This window comes from Coloeus monedula (genome assembly GCF_965178545.1).
Source record: "Coloeus monedula genome assembly, chromosome: 1".
Lineage (NCBI taxonomy): Eukaryota > Metazoa > Chordata > Aves > Passeriformes > Corvidae > Coloeus > Coloeus monedula.
Genome location: NC_138781.1, coordinates 132,116,864 through 132,138,610, shown reverse-complemented (window position 1 = coordinate 132,138,610; position 21,747 = coordinate 132,116,864). Strand labels below are relative to the sequence as shown.

General features: G+C 44.0%; 2 protein-coding genes across 2 annotated transcripts; one reads left to right on the top strand and one right to left on the bottom strand.

Annotated features, from left to right (window-relative positions):
- Positions 1-667: 667 nt before the first annotated feature.
- RBIS (ribosomal biogenesis factor) lies at positions 668-5,990 on the top strand. Its single transcript, XM_082289101.1, has 3 exons — positions 668-806; positions 4,236-4,352; positions 5,823-5,990. Exons 1-3 carry the CDS (start codon positions 687-689, stop codon positions 5,889-5,891), a joined length of 306 nt encoding a protein of 101 aa, XP_082145227.1. The 5' UTR covers positions 668-686; the 3' UTR covers positions 5,892-5,990.
- A 12-nt stretch (positions 5,991-6,002) lies between these two features.
- On the bottom strand, positions 6,003-20,871 carry E2F5 (E2F transcription factor 5). Its single transcript, XM_082289089.1, has 9 exons — positions 20,678-20,871; positions 14,482-14,591; positions 13,636-13,797; positions 12,401-12,444; positions 10,558-10,622; positions 9,358-9,625; positions 8,430-8,630; positions 7,941-7,985; positions 6,003-6,678 (listed from the first exon to the last, which is right to left on the bottom strand). Exons 1-9 carry the CDS (start codon positions 20,801-20,803, stop codon positions 6,569-6,571), a joined length of 1,131 nt encoding a protein of 376 aa, XP_082145215.1. The 5' UTR covers positions 20,804-20,871; the 3' UTR covers positions 6,003-6,568.
- Between the last annotated feature and the right edge of the window lie 876 nt (positions 20,872-21,747).

Here is a 21,747-nt window from a genome sequence, read left to right as displayed (position 1 = left end):
CAGCACCGTCGGGGCGGCCCGGGACAGGCAGTGCCATCTCTCAAGGGCCCGCTCCGACAGAGGAAAGGTGCAGCCCCTGTCCTGCCAGAGCGCGAGTTGTGCGGCAGGGAAAGTCGGGAGTGTCCATTCCTGGGGTCACCCCCGCCACTCCCGAAAGTAAAGCCAAGTGCGCACCGTTGCATCCCCTCCCGTTTTTCTCCCAGGGGTGTAAACCCAATTCCCTTTGGAATCGGCTGCAGGAAGATTCCGCGTTTTCCCAGGCGGGGCCGTGAGGCAGAAGAGTGTCCCACAACCCACTGGGAATTTATTCTTTTATCCAAGCGCCCCGTGTGCCGGGGGCTGCCGTGGGCACGTGCTTGTGGAGCTTGGGACTCGGCGTTTGGGCTGCGGGCGCGCGCCAAGGAGCTCTCAGCTTTCCCGTGCTGCAAAAGCTGGCTGCGAAGCTGCGGGAGAGGCAAGCAGAGCCGGGCCTGAGGCTGAATCAGGGACAGGGACAGGGACAGGGACAGCGCCGTTCCGCCAGTGCCGTTCCCCGCTGCGGCTCCACAGCGCCCACCCGAGGGGCGCGCGCCCCCTGGCGGCTCCGCGCGCGCTGCGCCCGCCCCGTGACGGCGCTGCGGGCGATTGGCGGCTCCTCGCGTCACAGCCCCGTGTGACGTCACTCGCCCGCGCCCGGAGCCGCCGCCATGGGCAAGAGCCGCGGCGGGGCTGCCAAGGCCGGCAGCGTGTTCCGCATCGCCCGCAGCGGCGTCCTCAGGGCCAAGGCCAAGGGCAAGGCGCGGCCCGTCACCTCCGGGCTGAAGCAGGTGAGTGCCGCGGCGGGAGGAGGCGCTAGCTGGGCTGGGACAGCGCCCCACCACGGGGAGGGCCCCGGCCCTGCTGCGGCGCCCCAGGGAGGCCTCGGCCTGGCGGGGTTTCCTCCTCTTCGGCCTCGCTGCGCGGCGGAGGAAGCGCTGGGAACTGATTAAATCGAGCTGTGTTAGGGGCAGTGTGCGTCCGGGCACAAAACGGCAAAGTGGACGATTTTCACCCGAAAATTAGGTTTGTATATGGATATCATCATCTGCAAAAAGCACAGGAAGTTCATTTGACTAATTTGCAGGCATATGCCATAGAAGACATCGGGCTGTGCTTGAGGTATCGTTTGGGAAGTGCCTGATAGCATCTCGCCTTGTCCTCGGGAATGCGATGCTAAAGGGCGCGTCAGCAGTTCAGCGAGTTCGCGTTCACTGGCCTGCATTCACAGCGTCACCGAGGGTGTAATTCAGGGTACAGTTTAACAAAATGCCTTGATCCGAAGCACCGGGCATAGTTAGTTCAACTAACAAGGGGAAGTGGTTTCCATCACGTTCCTGGTCCCAGGAGGCGATCTCTTTGCCGGGCTCTGGGCTATGTTCCCACAGCTCTCCTTGATGCTGGCTCAGGAACTCTTCACCCACTAGGTGACTCAACTTGCTAAATCAGCAGCAAAAGCTATTAAAAATACATTTTGCATTTTTATGTGGTGGGTTGGTGAGTTGAACAAACTTAATTATGAATGAATGAATGCAAAGAGAAGCATCTTAGTGGGGAAGAACCAGAAAGGATGGAGCCTTTTCTGATCCAGTAGTTGTTTATTTGCCTTAGCTGTCAAGTACAGCTCTATCACTGAGATGCAGTGAACAGGCCCAGGAGTGCACACTGATGGGTGTTTTGCTCTTAATTCCTCTCTGTCCCTTTCTTGCACCTTACATGGGCTGTGATGCTCTGCAGATGCTTCTGTGAGCCAATTTAACATACTAAAGCAATAGAAAAACAAAGAAGCAAAAATAATGTTATTTTTGTGTCTCTAGAGGAGCACAGCCCAGAGGAGGGGGAGAGTAGGTCATGGAGCGGGGAGCAGTGCAGAGGAAGAGGAATGGGGGTGATCTAAACATAAGTTTTCCTGTTGGTAGCAGTGAGTCATTACATGGTATCTTCTCAAACCTTGCCTCCAGCCTGAGGTGGGTGTTCTGCGAGAGTTCAGCTGTCCCTTTAGAAAAGCATCTGTTAATAAAAGTAATAAAAGCAGATAGTGGCTTATTTTTTCCATTTGATGCAGTTGCAGTGTGCTGGACAAACATAAGTAAATAGCTCTAAAAAAAAAAAAAGGCTGTTTCAGATTTCCTCCTGCAAGCCAAAGCCACTTGGTGAATAAATCTGGTGAACAGACAGGAATGTAACAAACTTTGGAAAAAATAATTTCATGTTGCTGGCGTCGCATCTTGTCTTAGTCTAGACTGTCCTGTATAATAAAGGGAGAAACAGGTTTAAAATCATATTCATGAAAAGTCAGTAACCTATTAGGAGTAAAATTTTATTCTTTGTGTTTGAAGCTGTATTGTTTAATGCATTAAGCCTCTGGGCTTAATGGGATTTACTTATCATTAAGCAGTATAGGAAGATGCTCAGAAAAAAAAATTGTTAATAGCTAAAATTAATAGCTAAAAGCCCCATTGTAACTGTTCAGACAACTTTTGATGTAGATACTGTGCTAGCTATAGAGCCTCTTTCTGTGGAGGAGTCCTGCCTGAGTACCTGACAGTATCACTTATTAAAACTGGAACCTTCTAACACCCCTGTGAAGCTGGAAGATGGTGACAAGCGCTGATGGAACACGTAGTCTTTGTCCATCATGTCACCAACAGTCCATCCACTCTGATCAGAGCTAGGACATGGGGCTGTATTTCTCCAGTCACTCTCCCAGTTAAAATGTTGATCTGAGTAGGCCTGTTTATCAGCCTCATTGCCACTGCTTTCTTAATACTGGTGGTTCTCTTGGTCACTCAGAATAAATGGAATTACTGTTACTGTATACATGCTCTGAACTTATGGAGGCTTTGAAAGCAAAATGACTACGTGTAACCATTCACAGTTTGCTTCTGCCCGTTTAAATTGCTGAGAGGTCAGTTACAGGGGTAGCCTTTGGAACAGCAGTAGGTATCCTGAAATTTGGGGTTGCCTGAAGACCTGTGAGCGTGCTTCTGGAATGTTTGCGATGTAATACGTCATTACTTGGCAAGGATCCTGTTCCAGATTTTGGAAGCAGCAGGTGCTAGGGCTGAGATCAGCTGAATCTTACTTTGCTGCAGTGGTGAGAGTTTATGCCCTCTTGCATCTAGCCTCCTCCTCTGCCACAGATAGTTGTCCCCAGAGTGCAACACGTGTTGCACTTCCTCTTTGAAGCTCTTCCTCTTTGAAAGCATTTTCGATAAAATAACTTGCAAAGGCAGACTTGGGCTAAAAGGGAGGCTGAGGTGCACAGATATACACATCCCTCTCTGCCGCAGAGTTTCTTTAAATACTGCAGCAAAACCTGGTAGACATTGTTGGCCAGACCTACAGTACGAACAATTAGGTCGCAAGGTGTGATGATGAAAGGTAAGCTACTGGATGAAATTCAAAATGGTGAAATCATTTACCAGTTATATTGGGTTTGAGGGGCTACAGGGGTGGCTTCTCTAAAAAGCTGCCAGAAGCTTCCTCATATCTGAAAGGGCCAATGCCAGCTGGCTCCAGGATGGATATGCTGCTGGCCAAGGCAGAGCCCATGAGGGAGTGCCTCTGAGATGATGCAGTTAAGAAGCACACCCCCAGCAGCAGTCAGAACAGAGGAGTGAGAATTTTTAAGAGAAACAGCCCTGCAGACAGCAAGATCAGTGAAGAAGGAGGGGGAGGAGGTGCTCCAGATGCTGGAGCTGAGATTCCTCTGTAGCATTTGTCTGACAACAAATGAAATTCATTTTCCCCAAGTCGAGTCTGTTCTGCCCATGATGGCAACTGAGTGATCTCGCCCTGCTGTTATCTTCACCTATGAGCCTTCCATTATATTTCCTGTCCCCTGTCCAGCTAAAGAAGGCAGTGATGGAGTGGCTTTGGTGGGAACCTGGCATCCAGCCAGGATCAGTCCACCAGAGAGATGAAGGAAGGAACCCTTCCTGGGACTCCACTCCAGCTAAGAGGAGCTGAGGGTGGTGTAGCAGCGCCTGTGAAGCCTGGCTTTTGTTATCTCTCTGTTCTCTTTCTGGATCACTATGGGCTCCTATTCCAATAGAGAAAGTTTAACTCTTGATTTTAAATATATTAGTACACAACTAGATGACCTAATGAGGTAACAGATAAAACATACTGAAAAGCATGTAACACTGTCTGCATAATAGTTGCACAAGTGGAATTTTTGTTAAAAATAACAATGTGTGTTTTTTTTTCTCTCCCAGATAAACATTAAAAATGCTGAAAAAGTTAGCGCAATAAATAAAGCATTTGCTGAAGTTCAGAAAGAAATACAGCAGCTATCAAAAGGTACCACAGCAGAACCTCAGAAGACTCAGCAGGTAACTTCCCTCTGTAAAAATCTGAGGAGAATTAAAAGAATGTGTGTTTGAAGCATTGTAATGTGTCTCTGAGACTGTAGGCAGTTAGCTCAGTTGGTCAAAGCATGGTGCTGGTAACACCAAGGTGCTGGGTTCAAACCTTGTGTGGGCCATTTACTTAAGAGTTGGACTTGATGATCCTTGTGGTCCCTTCCACCTCACAATAGTCTGTGAATCTGTGAATTCATGCAGTTGCTTTAAAGCTGGCATCCCAGTTTTATGAATTTCATGTGTGTGGTAACGCTGAAACGTGGTTAGCAAGTTCAAATGCTATGTAACTACTGAAGTAGAGAAGTGGGTGGGCAGCCATGCTCAAGCATGCTTCAAAAGCATATTTTTTAAGTACATTGTAGCTGATTTCTCATTGGTTTTTTAAGTTAGTTCCAGCTCAATCCCCCTTGATTTTAAACTTTTATCTCCTCACGAATAGACACAGAGAGGATGAACCTTGCTGTTCCCTACCTGAAGCACCTGACAGTGCTTTGAAACAAACAGTTCTGCCTCTCTCTGTTCCCGATTCTAAGCCTTCATATTACCTATCAGAAGCACCAACACCTGAAACAGCAATTTCTGTAGTACAGGTTTTGCCTGCAGCATTTAGGGTTCAAGACAGTGTTTCACTTGCCTTTGTCTAGTTTTTTTAATACAGGCCTACTTGTAGTCTTGCACAAGAATTAATTCACAAAGTTTAATTCCTGACAAGTTCCTGCATATAAACTGTATGCTGACTGATGCTCTAGGCACAGTTTCAGGGAGAGAAAGCAGTCCTTCAGGATGAGGTGCAGATGAATCCATCCTGGCTGTTGGGGGAAGGTGGAGTTTGGAGAAGTGGACATGAGTTCTCAGCGTGCCTGAGGTGATCAAGTTTCTGTACGGCTGGGAGCAACAGAACAAGTGTCAAATACTTAAGGAGAGGCTGACAGAAAAATGAAACACAACTGACAGTGCTGCCAGCACAGGATGAGGCCAAGCAAGGATTTCAAGGCAGTTGGAGCCAGTGGTCCTGTCCCTGCTGGGTTGTTACATATTCCTCCAAGACTTCACACTGTACTACTGCTCCTGTGCTAGTGGGGCTCTACATGACTGCTGAATTTGATTACTCAGGCTGTAACAGTATTGCCTACAAAGTTGCAAAACTGTTGTTGAGAGCAGTTGTGAACTAAAAGCCGAGCCTGTCTCAGTTGGGCCATGTGTGTTATGTTACTGGTACGACGCTCCTGAAGCACAAAGCCTATTCTGCTTATGTCTCAACTTCAGTGTATCCTGCAATCTCCCCAAATTATTGAAGTATGACTGCAAAATTAGCCTATATTAAATACATAAAAGACAAACTAATCTTCTGGACAATGGGTATTTATTAGTCTGGGTTTTTTTTCAAGCAGAACAAAAAGAAATTGCTTTCTACTTTAAACTGAAACTTTTTTTTTTCAGGTTTCCACAAATCTGGAAAAGGAACCAGCAAACGTGGATGCTGCCACAAGCCTGTTATCTCAGTTGTAATATAAAATGGACAATGAAGGGGTTACAAGAAATGAAAGACCACAAAGACTGATGGCTTTGTTTGCACAATTTTATTAAAAAAATTTTGTTAATATACAAGTATTGGCACACTTTAATACAAACTACAAACAGACCTTTCCTATCATGTAGGAAAGTGGAATGTCAGAAGTCAGTGTGAGAAACTTAAAGTGCTAAAACAGAAGGCACTTCACAAAATTGGTTCACTGAAACAATTTAGCATAACTCAAGTTGATACCCTTCACATTTCAACTTGGCAGTGAAAGCTTCAAAATTGTTTGAAAAGTTAAAGACTATAGCTTCTTGGCAGTAAAGCTTCAAAAAAAATGCTGTTAACTGTGAGCAAGAAGCCTAATCATTTTTTGAAAAATGATCAAAAGGCTATTAGGTATTTTCACTTTTCTTACTAAAGAAAGCTCCAAACAATTGGATTACACAGAAAAACACTCAGGTGAAAAAGTGCCAGATTTTTTTGATAAGAGCCCTTTTTTTCTTGTTCTTGAATTTGTTTTGTGAAGTAGTTAAAGGAAACAAAAGGAAATATACTCCCAGAGTCAGTGAACTAAGAAGTTATACATTCATTATTCAAATACTTAGGTTATGAAGAAGTCTAGAATGTTATAGTTAGAGGTAGATAAGTAGTCTGGTTGACACAATATCTAATAATTTAGTATCTGCACATCAAAGAGATCACAGACTCCTTCATTATCATCCAGGTTAAAGTTGTAGTCATCTCCGGGAGTAGGAGAGAGTCGTAAGAGAGGAAAAACTGTAAAGCAGGAATAGTTTAGTTTAAATTAAAACACTTTTGGAAAATCAGCCCTATCATATTCAGTATGTTTGTCATCAGGGTTAGTCTTAATAATTAAAATAGTCTTGATAATCTGACAAGCTCACTGGGATACATACCGTGAATACCTGTACTGCATTCAGACTAATGCAGTAACTGATGTATCTACCATTTTTTGCTTGTTATTTTAAGTCAGTTTGCTGGAGTGATAGCTGTGGAATATGGGTTTAAGTTCTTCTGCAGCAAAGGAGCTCCTGAGCAGCTTTTGAAAACTTTAACCAGAAACCCATAATTTGTATTTATATTCCTTTGTCTTGTTACAATATCGCAACTACCAGCCTTCAAATAAGTAAGGAAGTTAGCATTATCTCTGTTTTTACAGAAGGGAAATGGAGGCTAGCAGTTTGTCTGTGCACTGACTGCATTTCAAGCATGGACTCGAAGCTGTCTTTGTGCGGTGAATGCAAGAAGAGAAGCCCCAGCCCTCACTGCACTGTAGGAACTTTAACACAGTGTACATGAGCTGGGCATGCCATCCCTGCTCTAGAAGTGGAGGCTGTTTCCATGTTAACCACATACTGGCACGTTCACAGAATCCCATCTTGCTCCTTGGCTCTTATATAACCACGTCTTCTGGATGAGCCCTGAGGCGGTCTGCTTGAAGGGCATATATTATCACAGGGCAAAAGGAACAAAGCGAGCCGAGTTCACCTCTTTGCCTGGCACCTCAGTGAGAGTGGCAGAGGTAGGCAGCACATGAGCTCTGTAGTAGCTGTGGTACAGTGGCACTCATGGCCACAGAGGTGCAGGAGCAGAAATGGGTGACATTTAGTGTATCACAGCTGGACATGTATCAGTCTGCATCCAGAACTATGTTCTGAAATACTCAAAGCACCTGCATAAAGCTTTAGGCAGAATAGAATTAAACCAGTTTGGTTTTCTTTTTAAAGGCAGCACACTAGTCATCAGCTTGTTCTTTCTTTGTCCCTAAATGAAGGACTGGTGAGTTATTCATGCATGTAAGTGCTTGTTGGATTAAGGTTTTCATATTTTGACTGTTAAATAAAACTTGCAGGGAACAGAAAGGGGAGCAAAGACAGGAGTGACAGAGGAAGCAACACGGGACAGAAGTAGTTTTATACTGACTCTTGGCATCAGACTTAACAAATGCTTCCTAAGTGCTGCTCACACAAAAACTATGCTGCTACTTGTGATTATTACAAAAGATGCTAAATACTTACCATCAGAAGACATGAGTTCATCAATAATATCTCCACTGATATTTCCTGTGAGACAGGAACACATGCTTTAAGTATGTAGGATTTTTTAACACGTGTTTATAGCAGTCAACACATTCTTTGCATTAAACCACTGAATTGCCAAGTACACTATGGCTTGTGCAGTGTTAGGAGCTACAGAGGTAGTATGCCATGTACATGTGAAATATATTTATCTTTGTATCCCTCAGCTTTTCCCCCCCCCAATACATTTTTCCCACTTAGCCCTTACAACCCAAGAGCAATATACAACATGAAGCTTATTTGGTGGCAAGGAAACTCATTTGCTCAAAATGAGTATGCTCCTCTGAGCTGGCTCCCTGGCTTCATTAGGAGATAAACAGAGGCCTGTTTTTTCCTCTGTGTAACTCATTGGTCTCATTGGTAACTTGGTCACAAAGAAGGGCTCAGGGAACCAGTAAAAACATTTCAACAGGAACTACTGCTTCCTACCTGCAGGCTCCTCCATCTTTGCAATGTCAAATGAGTTTGGCTTGAGAATACAGTTGACATCCAGAGGCAGCAAGCTCTGGTAGTCACTGGAACTGGCTGAGGCTTGGGCACCGTCCCCGGACAGGCTGGGATACAGCTCCGGCTCTGGCAGGCTGGAGTAAGGGGCTGTGGGGGCTGCGCTGTCCCGCTGGGTGCTGCCACCTACACGGACAGGAAGGCATGTCACAAGTTCTGTTACAGTGAAACAGAACACAAAGCACCTGCCCCCAGCTTTGTCTTTTGAGGAGAACATGGCCAGTGTCTGGGATCAGGTGAGAGGAGTCTTCCCCTTCCACAGTCACAGGCACAATTTAATTAATTGTCAATTAGCTAAAGATTAATAAATGAAGGTAATCAGGACCCCTCAGAAATGCAGTTACAATATTCACAGCATTTTCTTAGATTTTTTCCTATTATCTATTAATTTACTATGAAAAAAACACCTGATATTCAGGAGCCTCTCACTGTGGCCATGTGGAAGAAGGTAAGCGACTTGTGGTACAATAGCTGGAACTGGTGTATTATCAGTCTCATTAAAAGGTACACATTCATATCATATCCTCTGTCAAGAGGTTTGCAATTTTGCTCCAAACTGCACTCTGGAGAAGCACCTCAGAATAATTAACAGGATTACATCCAAAACCTGTTCAGTGTATGATGATAAGCTCTGAGGGAAGCATCTGTTTCACCAGACAGAAGAGGAAGAGGTGTCTCTGTAACCTCCTGAGAGCTGTTACTAAGCCCCTGGAATAGTCTTTTAATGGACAGCTGCCACCCTATGCAAATTCTTGATCTTTCCTTTCTCTACCACCTATCTTGACAGTTTCTTCTTTCCCTCCAGCTGCCTTCCTCCCCCACCCATCGGAGATAGGAAAACCCCTGGATCCACCTGATGGTGTGTCCGCAACTGCCGTTTGCGGTAACTCCCGTCCTTGGTTCAGGTCATGCTGTTCTGGGGGATTTGGAGGAGCTGCGGCTGATTTAAGTGGAGTTGCTGGAGCTGCAGGTTGAGATGGGGGCTGTGCAAGGTCATCAGGTGGAGGAACTGGAAACACCGTGGGCTTGGAGGAGCTCGACTCTTTGTTTATAAGCAGCACATGGATAGGTCCTGAACTACTTTTAAGGTTGATCTGGTATTTCTTCTGTCCGTTCTGTCCCTGTAAAGGTGGTGTATTATGAAAGTTACTGTTCCTTGAACTTAGAACTGTACAAGGTGATGAAGACTAAGATCAGCTGTTTTAGTCCACAATAAAAAAAAAAAAAAAACCAACAAAATCCAACATCACAGCTGCTAACTTGGGTCCTGCAGAGAACCTTACCATTGCCTGAACTGAGTTCAGCAGAGATGGACAAAGATAGTACCATTGATCAGCTTCATGGCTCTAGCCTTGGATGCTTTTACGATATTAGACTGTGCTTAGCCTCACTAAAAATAGCTTGTGAACCTTCTCAGGTGAATTTCAGCCTTCTTTCAGCACAGTGGCTATCATGCTTCATACAAACAAGGCTCTCTCCCAACTATGTAAACTATTTAAAACCAAACACTGCAACAACAACAACAACAACAACAACAAAAGTTAAAGATGGACAGAAGTAAATAATTCGGCCTTCTATTTTAATCTTGCTAATTTAATCCTTTTGGCTATAGCAAGACTGCAGTCTGTTTCTGTATCCAGTCTAGTACCATGAGACTAAATCTAAATTAAATCAAAACTAAATCTAAAAGGCTTTTTCTTAAGAGATCCATTTTAACAATATAACAGAGGAACTTGACACATAAAAGTCACCGAGTTCTTAAGAGAATTCATGACAACTATGCATTATTTTTCAAGCTGCAACATTTAAAAGCAAGAGAGAAAAAGAAATCCACTTGTGTATCTTGGTTTTAATAGAAGGCACAGTTACCATTAGTCTAAGTGTACAAAACCCACTTTTTTCTATCCAGCCTCTCTCTTCTCAGCTGAAACAATCCTAATCCTTTCTCCCCCTCCTCTTGCACATGGATAGAGAGAAATCCTCTGCTCTAAAATAGCTCTTCTTTTCCACTATTGCTCTAGAACACTTAGGTAAACAAGAAACCAGTACATACCATTTCAGGTCTAGGTACTTCTAACTGTGTACCACAAGGTGCTTGAATTGCTAGAAGTGTATCTCCTGGTTAAACAGCAATTTTTAAGAAAGTGTTAAGTGTATTTTTCTTAAGTCTTGTAGAGTATCCACTCAAATGAGATCTGGAAATTCTCTACGGCCACCTAAAGTACTGCACAATTTAGCATATATAAACTTGTGTAAGACATATGTAGTCCCTATAAGACCCAAGTATATTGCATAGTATAAATCACAGAATTCCAATATTTAGATCATAGTTGCAAAAATATTTTCTCACAACAGTGCAAGAGTTACAATTTTCTTTACCCGTTTGTCTTCTAGTTGTATATCTAACATAAGGTGAAAATATTTAGTTCCTTTTTTCACAGAATCAAAGAATGATTTAGGTTGGAAAAGACCTCCAAGACCATCGAGTCCAGCCTTTGACTGATCACCACCTTGTCAACTAGACATAGCACTAAGTGTCATGTCCAGTCGTTTCTTGAACACCTCCATGGATAGTGACTCCACCACCTTCCTGGGCAGCCTGATCCAATGCTTAGAAGCCCTTTCTCTTTAGAAATTTTTCCTGATGTCCAACCTGAACCTCCCCTGGGTGCAGCTTGAGGCCATATCCTCTTGTCCTGTTGCTGTTTCCTGGAAGAAGAGACTGACCCCCACCTGGCTACACCCTCCTTTCAGGTACTTGTAGACAGTGATAAGGCCTCCCTTGAGCTTCCTTTTCTCCAGGCTAAACAACCCCAGCTCCCTCAGCCACTCCTCATATGACTTCAGCTAAACCAGCTCTCCGGTCTAGCTCACTTTATGACTTTGATGAGTGGTGGTACTACAGAAGTTTAACAGAAGGAAGAAGAGGTATTGATGTTCAGTGCCAGCACTTCCAAGTATCTAAGCTCATGGCTTCCGCAGCACAACTGGGATTAACAGATGGCTCTCAAACTCATCTGTGGCTTACTATGCGCATTAAAACATGTTGGGTAAAGTCAGGGGACCACAGTTACATGCATAGCACTGGCACAATACTGCAAGTCACTTGCCTACCTGCACATTATTTCCTCTTTGTCCATAACTAATTTGGAATAACACTTTTATTTCTCTGCCTCCTAAGAAACACGTAGGTGAAATATTATGTGAGTGCCATGCCACGTGCCTCCATGTTTTGTAATGACTAACTCTTTTCAGTAACAGCTCATTTTTGTTAAACTGCAGTAGTTTTCTAGTCTTGTGTTTTTATTTAAAAAAATCTTCTTTGTGGCAAAGAAAAGATGGGTTTGAGCCTAGCTGGAGGCTGAACAACAATCTTCCCTTGGGTGCCCAAAATCAGGAGATGATGTCAAGGGAAGTAACCTCTGCCAGCATTTCTTGGCAATTTCTTCAAACCACCTGTAGAGGAATCCTTCAGATTTAGTAGCAATGCCCCATCATTGACCTTCAGCTGGCTTCACTTGTACAGCATCACAAGCTCTGTCTGGCCACAGCTGCCACCAGAAAATGATATGAAATTTGGATCTTCTTGGTTCTTTTGGAGGGTTGGACCAACATGTTCTGTCTCTGGTTCCATTAATGGCCCGTGGCAAGCTGCTGAGAAGTATGAATACCAAAAAAGACAGGACTGCACCTGAGCTTCCATTCTACACAATCTGTGACTACAACTAGAAAATACCAGAACTTGGTAGCCACAAACATTGTGAAACATCTACCTAGTACTGATCACTATTGAGTACTTCTAAATTCAAAATACTTGCAAGGAAAAAGCAGGTTAGTTAGCAAGTTATCTTTCAAGAAATCCCTCACTGTAGAAATACAGCCTAGCAGCAACTTACCATTGAAGCAGTTGCAGATATCTTCATGGGTGACATATGAAAATGTAATTTATGTCAAGGAACATTTTTCTTAAAGCAATATAAAACTGGTAGATGTTGCCCTTTAGAAGTTTGTGCAAACTGAGCCTAAACTATAATGTTATTATAGTTACTTAGAAGTGTCATCAAGGCATTATTTTTGACTTTCAGAATGGCTCGTTACAAATAACAAGAGTTCTGTGTTTTAAAGAAAAAACTTGTATCTGCAAAGAAAATACAAAAAGAAAAATAGTTGTGTAGCTTGAATGAGAAGTGATTCTTCTAAAAAAGGAGAACATGTAAAATCTTGTTTTGAAGAATACCATTTACTTTGCTAACTTGACAATACAGAATTCAGGTATGTACCAGCATTTCCCAGAATCACACAAAAATACTGCTAGGGGGAACTTCAGAAGTCATCTGCCATCCCATTCCTCTGCCTCAAGGTAGGACTGATCCACTGTTCAGACATTCCAGACAGATGTTTTTCTTTCCTCTTCTGCAAAACCTCCAGTGACAGGTATTCCACCACCTCCACCCTGGGGGATCAATTTCATTGCTAGCTCTCCCAAAAGGAAAGTTTCTCCTAAAATTTAACTTCAATCTCCTTTGCTACAAAATCCATTTTACAGAAACAGTTTCTGTCCAGAAAATTTAAGTACTTATCAATAGTATTATAGGACACTTTCCTGCTCCCAATCTCAGGTGTCTATTTTGCAAGACAGCTAAACACATGCTTATGAGCAATGCAGCTGGAACTCTCTGATATTTATATACAGGATCTTTATTTCCAGTTTGAAACCCAACAGGCTTCAGAACTTTGTCAAATCAATTTATCTTTGGGTGATAGCTTGATCTTTTCAAAATGAAGCAACAAAAAAGACTCATGTAAAGCACTGGTAACAAAGTATAAATTCAAGTTCTGGAAGCAATATAACTAATTTCAAATAAGACACTAGGATTGTACTATTGACTTAAAAGTTACTGCTGTACATCTATATATATGCTAAATTATTTTCATGTTACCAATCACAGTCATAGAAGTTAAAAAGTCATGTGTCTAAGATTTATATCTTCTTTTGTTGAAGCAAAACCTGAAAAAATACTTGCCTTACCTTGCTTCAGGATAAAATGGGCTACATTATGCTTTATCCATTACCTTTAGGCGTTGCCTTAATTCTAGTTCCAAAATGCACACAATTAATTTAAAAGGATATTGGTGGTTTGTAGAATCATCCATGACATTCTTGATACTTTGTTGAAGCCACAGTTTCTGTTGATCCAATTCTTTTTCTTTTAGCTCTAAATCTTCAATTTCAGCTTCCAGATATCTCAGCCTGTCTATGACTTCTTTTGTATTGCAGCCAGCACCTACTCCTCTTAAAAAGGTAAAAGGATTCATGTAACCACAAGTGAAAATCTAAACCAAACATGCATTGATAATTTCTTAAGACTATTTTCAACATTTGGAATTTTTTTTTTAAATTAGTATCATCTACTAATATTCAATATGAAGGAAATGAGCATTTACTCTCCCAGTAGTGTTTTATCAGGAAAATGAAAATGCTTAACCTCTGATCAAATTAAGATTTCCCTCTACAAAAATTTATCTTCTTTTGAATGTAGTTTTTTCTGCGTTGGAACTGTTTTGCAGGCCCTTTCTCCTTCACCTATAATTCTTACCTTGAGCTTTTACTTTCAGAGGCCTAAGAGACAATAGGCATGGACTGTGGTAGAGCAGGTAGGTGGAGATCATGTGCCCTGATACCCCTCCCAGATTCATTCACAGAGAATTTTTCAATTGCAAGTGCTAGTTATAAAGTAGCACTAGAAGTTTTCTAAAAGTTTCTCTTCTGTGTGCTTTAAACTTGATTTTATGTATCAAAGACACAAGTTAAAAGGAAAACAAATACAGTTAATTTATTGTAATTCTACAACATCATATTGCTCACTGAAACGCATTATGTTAATTTTATGGTGTCATACCTAGTCAGAAGAAGTAGAAAGAGGCAATTTTTGTTGCTCTTGGGCATGCAAAAATTTGCAGAATTGACATAACTTACTTCCACTGAATGCTGTTTTTTGACTTCTTCTCAATGAGATCAATCCCCTCCAGAACGTTGGTGATATCATAGATCCTTCTCTTCTGCCTCACAGCAAGCGTATCAGCAGCCTGTCGAGAGAACAACCATCAGCAGCTTGCATGCTGAGGGAAAAGACAGTTAAACCACTCCCTTGGAAAAATGCCATCTAATGTCATTCCAAAGGGAGAAGGTTCTTCAAGAGCCAGATACCATCATGAATTCTGAAGTCCAGCACCTGCAGGTAGTGCTACAAGGCACACGGAGCAGTCCCCTGGCTGAAGGCCAGCAGGCCATCCCCTGACAGAGAGGGGAGCTCACAGGGGTTGCAAAGACCATGGTCAGTATCTGAAGCATATTCAACTGCATGGAGGAGCTTGCCATGCTCTTTCTGGAGGGCAGGAAAAGGTATGGAAGGCAGGCAGTGACACCCTGCAGTGGGGCAAGCCTCTGAAGCCAAGGACATACTAGGTTTATCACTCCTTCCACTGACACTCGAGGTATTACAGCCTTTGTTTGGATTCAGTGGTGCCAGGATACGAAACAACAGGGCTGTAATTTCACAAAGTGGCTGCAGGAGAGCTGCAGCATTTCAAGCCACCATTGTCCTTGCACAAATGCCCCAAACAGCGTACAGGGGCTCACTCAATCTGTCACACTGAGCACCAGCGCCCTGGTACAGCTGCCAGGGGTGTTGCTGCTGACACACAGCCAGCTGTGCAGCACATCTGAGGGCTGTCACAACTCACCACTCTGAGCAAAGCAGTGTCAGGCAGAGACAACCAATTCCTGCCTTACTTCTTTCTCTCCATGGTGATTTTTGTGTAACTGATGCAAAGGGATAAGATAAAATAAGCAAACAAACTAGTCATGCCTTCCACACCTGAAAAGCAGCTCAAGTTCAAAGAATATTTGCTAAAAGGAGGGAAAACAGAGAGGAAGGAGTCTGACTCTGTAATTACTTGGAACACTTAAATACAATGATTACATGGGATTGTATGTATTAAACAAATAAAAGAGAAGAAAAAGAGAAGGGTAGGCAAAGACTTCTGAATTTGAACTAATACATAAAGTCAAATAATTTCTACTACAGGAACACAATCATTTATTTCAGTTTGTTCCAACAATCTACTAAATTTATGGTTTTTGTATGCAGCCTATATGAAAGAAAGGTAGAACTCGAGACAACCATAACCTGGAAGGCAAACCAAATTTCTTTGCTTAATAGTACAATTACCTTTTGCTACTCAAGTAAAGTTGAAAGGATAAAAAGAAAGAACAGAGATTAAAAAAAATATTCTTATAGCCATGAAGTATAAACACTGCTCTTTTTCCTTGACAGCGATGTACCCACTAAACACTGTTTCCACTGACACCATTAGCAGCGTTTATCTTTTGTATGGTCTTTTGTATGAGTCTTCTAAAATATTTTCTTATCTAACCAAACAAAATACATGCAAGTACAAATAAAGTGCACAGTTTAGTTCTCTCCAAGGAAACAGGCTCTTTGATCACTTGTGTCAGCAGGTATGCACCTGCTATCTTAATCTGCTGTTTTTGCTGCATACATACACACTGCTTCCAGTGACTGCAAGAGAACCTTAAAAATCTAGCAAGTAACAAAGTTGATGCCACTTGCACAATGCTTAATCAGCACCCCATACATCTCACAGTCTTCAGTTATTCTACAAGCTGTTTACATTATTCAGTGCAAGGAATGGACAGCACACACTTAGCTGCTATTCAGCTTTCTGCTTTTTTCCCATTGCTCTACATATTGACCTAGGACTTAGTCTACCACTCAGGGCTTGAATGATGAAGAAACTGCTCTGGAGACAGATTTCATTACCTCTTGAGATTTTCCCAAAGGCCTGTCTACAAAATGTAAATCCTTTACTAATCTTAATGTATTTTCAAATTGTACTGGTAGCAAAAGATACCAATGTACATAAATTTGGAGCTGTGAAACCAAAGCTTAAGATTTTTTTTTTAAAGTCACTTTTTCTGAGTGTCCAATTTCAAATGTTTCAAAGTTGAAGTAATTGTTGCACTCTAAATGCTATTGCATTTTGTATCCCCCAAGCACAGCTCCCATGAACACCAGCAGCAGATTCACCCCTACCAGCTCCAGATCCCCAGGACAGGGGCTCATTTCACAGGAAAATGAAGGACACAGTTACATATGTATTTGGCTCGACTACCCTGTATACAATTCAAGCACTGCTATGAAGTTCAGCTACTTACAAGAGTACCTACACAAGCTGGGGCCAGTTCCCAAACTGAGATGTTTAATCCAGACATTCACTAGCATTCTGGTGCTGATCTTGTAATCTAATTATCTTTTAAAAATTTCACAGATACTTAAAAAGCAATTGAGAAGTTCCTCCCTGACATTCTAGCAGTTATCAGTGTGATACCTTCTGACAGGTACATGGATCAGAAATTAAGTTCAGTCCTCCACATAAACCATTCACTAATAATTTAAATAATTAAATGAGCTTTCTTAGACAAATCTCTTGTTGTCAAAAACACTGTATAAAACTCATCATTTCTCAGCCTATCTACAGCAATTACTCTGCTAACATAGGTGGACATAGCTTCCACATTCAGAGTTCTTTCATAAAATCTTTCAAATGTAAAGCTGCTGAACTCTAGTTATTCCTCCTATTATCTCCTCATGCTTTGATTAAGTATGTATTCAAGCCAAGCACTCACGAGTGTCTCATAGACAGGTTCAGAGCTGGAATAAAATATCTAAGCACAGAGCTATGGTTCCGTGCATTCCGATCGTGCAGCTCTTGGAATACAGAAAACACACTGTTCAGCACAGGTTCAGCTGCAGGCACGCACACACATGCACACCCACCCAGAAATAAGAAAGAAAGGCCGGGAAAAGGGCAATTGAGAGTTTGTAGCCCCCCCTCGCCCCCCACCCCAACTTCTTTGCTCCCTGGGAGCTGACAAAAGGCAGCAGAAATCCTCAGCTGCAGATGTGCTGCGTTAGCCCTAGAGAGCAGAGGAACTCAATAGAGCACCCGTGACAGAGTCATTACTGAGAAGCTTAAAGCACAAGGGCCAGCACTGCCTGCTTGCTCTCTCCACGTGTCAAAGGAAAGAGGTCCTGCATCTTCTGAACTCTGCCCATACCACATGACAACATTTTCTCCCCAGGAGGGTTGTAAACAGTTTGGTGAGAGTTTTAAATTGAATGGCGCTCTTGTCAAATTGTATGGAAAAGTGCTGAATGTCATTGCAACATAAACACAAAAGGAATGTAAAATCTAATAGATAGGCTCGCTCTTCTGTGGAGTGCCACAAGTGTAAGGCAGCTGTTATTTGACCTTGACCAACACACTTCTAAAACAAGTAGATTTTAGAATACCTCATGTTTTGCACTGATGATCAGAAACACTACTTAACCAACATTAGAGCAGAGATGGCATTCTGCTAGAAACAAAGGCCACTTAAGAAATTAAGGCAGAAGCACTGTATGCTATGAAGAGCATTCCTTCAGGTGCTTTATCCCTTATTCACTTGGTCTTTTTCGCTCTTCCCTGCAATTCATGGGTTGCTGCAGATAGAAACTTAGTTTTATATCATCCTTTAGTGTTCTAAGCTTAACTCCATGACTAGATTTCTTTACAAAGGCTTATTCAGTGATAAGTATGTCATTATTTTAGAATAGCTGTTTGATTTTAAAGTAAATGCAAAATTCAAATTTCAAGTAAAGAAAATTCTCACTTCCACTCCCACAATTTCTCAGATGTTACAGTGAAGTGTCCACCACTAAAACATTTTCACAGCTTCCTTTTACAGCCTACTAAACTGAAATTATAGATGTATTAAAGATCACCAGAAAATGTCCCATAAAACAGATTTTCCTTCTCAATTGCTAAATCGCAAAGCTGGAAGTCCACCTGTTTCCAAATTTTATTTTCTTCCTAGTGCTGGTTTTGCTAAAGAAATACTGATCAGCAGCACAACGTCAGATGGTCAATACCAGCCAGCAGGGAGACACTTAAAGGTGTTCACTGCATGAATCATTTCTTGGAATACTCTGTTCCATTTCAAGACTGTCCTGTTCTTCAGTTTGCTGAGCACACTGACAGAACACAAACACACAAACTGGTCTTCATTTTTCCTTAGATATATGGCTTATATATGAGAAAACCAGTCACAGAAATGTATGTTCTGACTCACTGTTTATGAAAGTACCAACAATTTATGCACTGCAATTAGTATTTACTTTCAACAAACTAACCTATAATTCTTACACCAGTCTCCAATAGGTCTCGAGCACAAATGTCTGTGATTGGTTGCAGTGCCTACTTAATTTTTCCGTGGCTATCAACCTTTCATTCCTTCTGAGTAAGTACCTTTCTCACTAAAGAGAAGAAGCATTGTTCCATCCCACTACGCAGCCCAACTTTATTGTTCAAGTCAATCCTCTTTGGCACATTAAGCCAAGCTTTTGGGCCTGATGTCTTACAAACTGAGTATGTTTTGCTTCTCAGATTGACCTGGAACATCTCTCAGGACATGACAGACAATAAAGGAAGCTGCACAACAATCCCAAAGATCTGAACGTCATCGTTCTGTTTTGCTAGAGAAAGAGGCAATTAATAATAAGGAGCTCATCAACTTGTCCAGACCACAGCATAACCAAATGAGGAATATAAAACCTATCAGTGTTCCTTCCCTATTCACCCTGAAGTTTCAGTAGCCACAGTAATATCACTGAAGTGCATCCGGTCTGAACAGGGATGCACAAAAAAAGCTCCGAGAACACCATTCACCTCCTGGGGCCTACTAAGAGTAATTAAAAAATAAGTCAATTTTCCAGAAAGTACTTTAACCAAAGCACCAAGCCAGCCTCTTGCTGCACTTTGCTGAAGACCTCAGCCATTCACTGACAACCTTAACCAGTCAGGTTAACACACCTTTGCCTCAATGCATTGCACACCTGACAACCCGGGGGGCCCAAGCTCCTGGGCCAGAGCAGCAGCATGCTCCAGGGAACTGGCAGGACACAGTGCCAAGGATCCCTCCTGCAACACAGTGACCCCCTGGCATGAGGGCCACGCCAAGGTAGGCTGGTCCCAGGGCATCACTGGAGATGCTCCAGCTGCTGCTGCCCAATGCCCTCATACCCTGGAGGCAGTGGGCTGGCTGCAGAGCTGGGTGACAATGATTTGTCACTCATACACCAATTCAGTTTCTTTCATTCACACATAACAGAAAGTATAAGGTGGCAATGGTCTGGTTTTCAACATCGTTTTCTCTTGCTAAAAGGACATCGAGGGGGGTGGGCAAGGTTTAAACAGCAGTCCACACACTGAGTCAGTGCAGGGAGAAACATAGGGCAGTAAAAAAAATACACGGAATTATTAGGGCTGGACTGGACCTCTAGAGATCATTTAGTCCAACCCCCACCAAGGCAGGGTCACCTGAAACAGGTGCACAGGAACTCATGCAGGTGGGTTTTGAATGTCTCCAGAGAGGGAGACTCCACGACCTCCCTGGGCAGCCTGTTCCAGTGCTCTGCCTCCCTTAACGTAGAGAAGTTCTTCCTCATCTTGAGGTGAAACTTCTTGTACTTTAGTTTATGGCCATTGCTCCTCATCCTGTCACTGCGCACCAAAGTCTGGCACCATACTCTTGGCACGCACCTATAAGATATTTATAAACACCGATGAGACCTGCTCCCAGTCTTTTCTTCTCTGGACTAAACAGGCCCAGCTCCCGCAGTCTCTCCTCATAAGAGATGCTCCAGACCCCTCATCATCTCTGTAGCCCTCTGCTGGACCCCCTCCAGTAGCTCCTTGTTTTTCTTGTACTGAGAAGCCCACAACAAGGCATAGTAAATAAGACCACTCTCAATAAGTTAAATTTAACGCACGGAATCCATTAATTATGCCCCTTAATAAAAGCCGAAACGCGTATTTGAGCCGACCGCGACGGCTGTCAGCCATCACCGGACACCCGCAGCCCGTCAGCGACCGGGGGAGGCCCCGCCACGCCGGGCGGGCGGTAGGGAAGGACGGACGGACGGAAGGAAGGAGGGAGGGAACGGGCGGCCCTGCCCGGCCCCCGGGCTGCGCCGGCCTCCCTGCAGCGCGGCGGGCCCTGCGCCCGGCCGGGCCCGGCGGTGCCGCCGGCCGCCCCCCCGCCCTCGCACCGCTTTGAGGTCCAGCACGCCGTCCTTGGCCTCCTGCAGCAGCGACACGAACTTGGTGGTCAGCAGCCCCAGGCTCTTCTCGTGGCGGCTGCTGCCGCCGCCCGCCGCCTCGGCCGCCGCGGCCATGCCGCCGGCGGGGCCACGTGTCGCGACCGCCGCAACGGCCCGAGCGGGAGCGCGGCCCCGGCCCCGGAGCGCGGCGGCGGGAGGGGCGGCCCGCAGGAAGTGACGCCGCCGCCGTTGCCGGGACACCGGCGCGGGTCGGCCGCGGGGCTGCGGCCGCGGGCGGGGGACGGGCCCGGCCCCTCCGACCGGGGCAGGGCGGGCGGCCCCGCGGCCTGCGGGAGACGGACTGCGCTTGGCTGGCGCGGGCCGCTCCCGGCTTTCGCTCAGGGCCCCCAGGACGGGTAGCGCAGGCCTGGAGTCGGCGAGGTACGTCCCGCGAGCCTGGCTGTCCCCGCCTCGATAGCTCCTTGTCGCTCATTTCACCGTTTGCATTTGATATAAAAGCACTTAGATTAATTGCAAACGATGTTCTCACACCTTGCCAGGCCAGGCACAGGACACGTTGATGATCTGGCCAGGGGCACAGGGAGTTTTGAATGCCTACCCAGTCCCTTCCCCTTGTGTCCAAATACACTTGGCCTTAATTCAGGTACACCTCGTGCCCTAGTTACCATCGGATAAAAGCGGAGAAGCTTTAAAGTCCATACTGGATAAGAATTCAGGGGATGCACTTAAGGAAGAGCAGACCCTCAGGTAGCCATCACACACGGCAGCGGAGCGCTGTACCCTGGGTGTGCCATGGCGCACAGGAGCTGTACCGTGCAATCCCATGTTCAGGGCAACGTGTGCATGGTAACACGCTCTCTCTGGAATCACAGTCCTCCTGGTCTCAAATAACACAGCAATTTCCTCATTCCGTTCTCAGTATTGATTGAAACAGATAATTCTCTAGTCAGGAAATGAAAACAAAGACTAAAAATGGAATTGATTTTAAATTGTCATGATTGATGCACGAGAGCATGTGTTGCATCTGACAAGGTCAGCATTCACATTTTGTTCATATT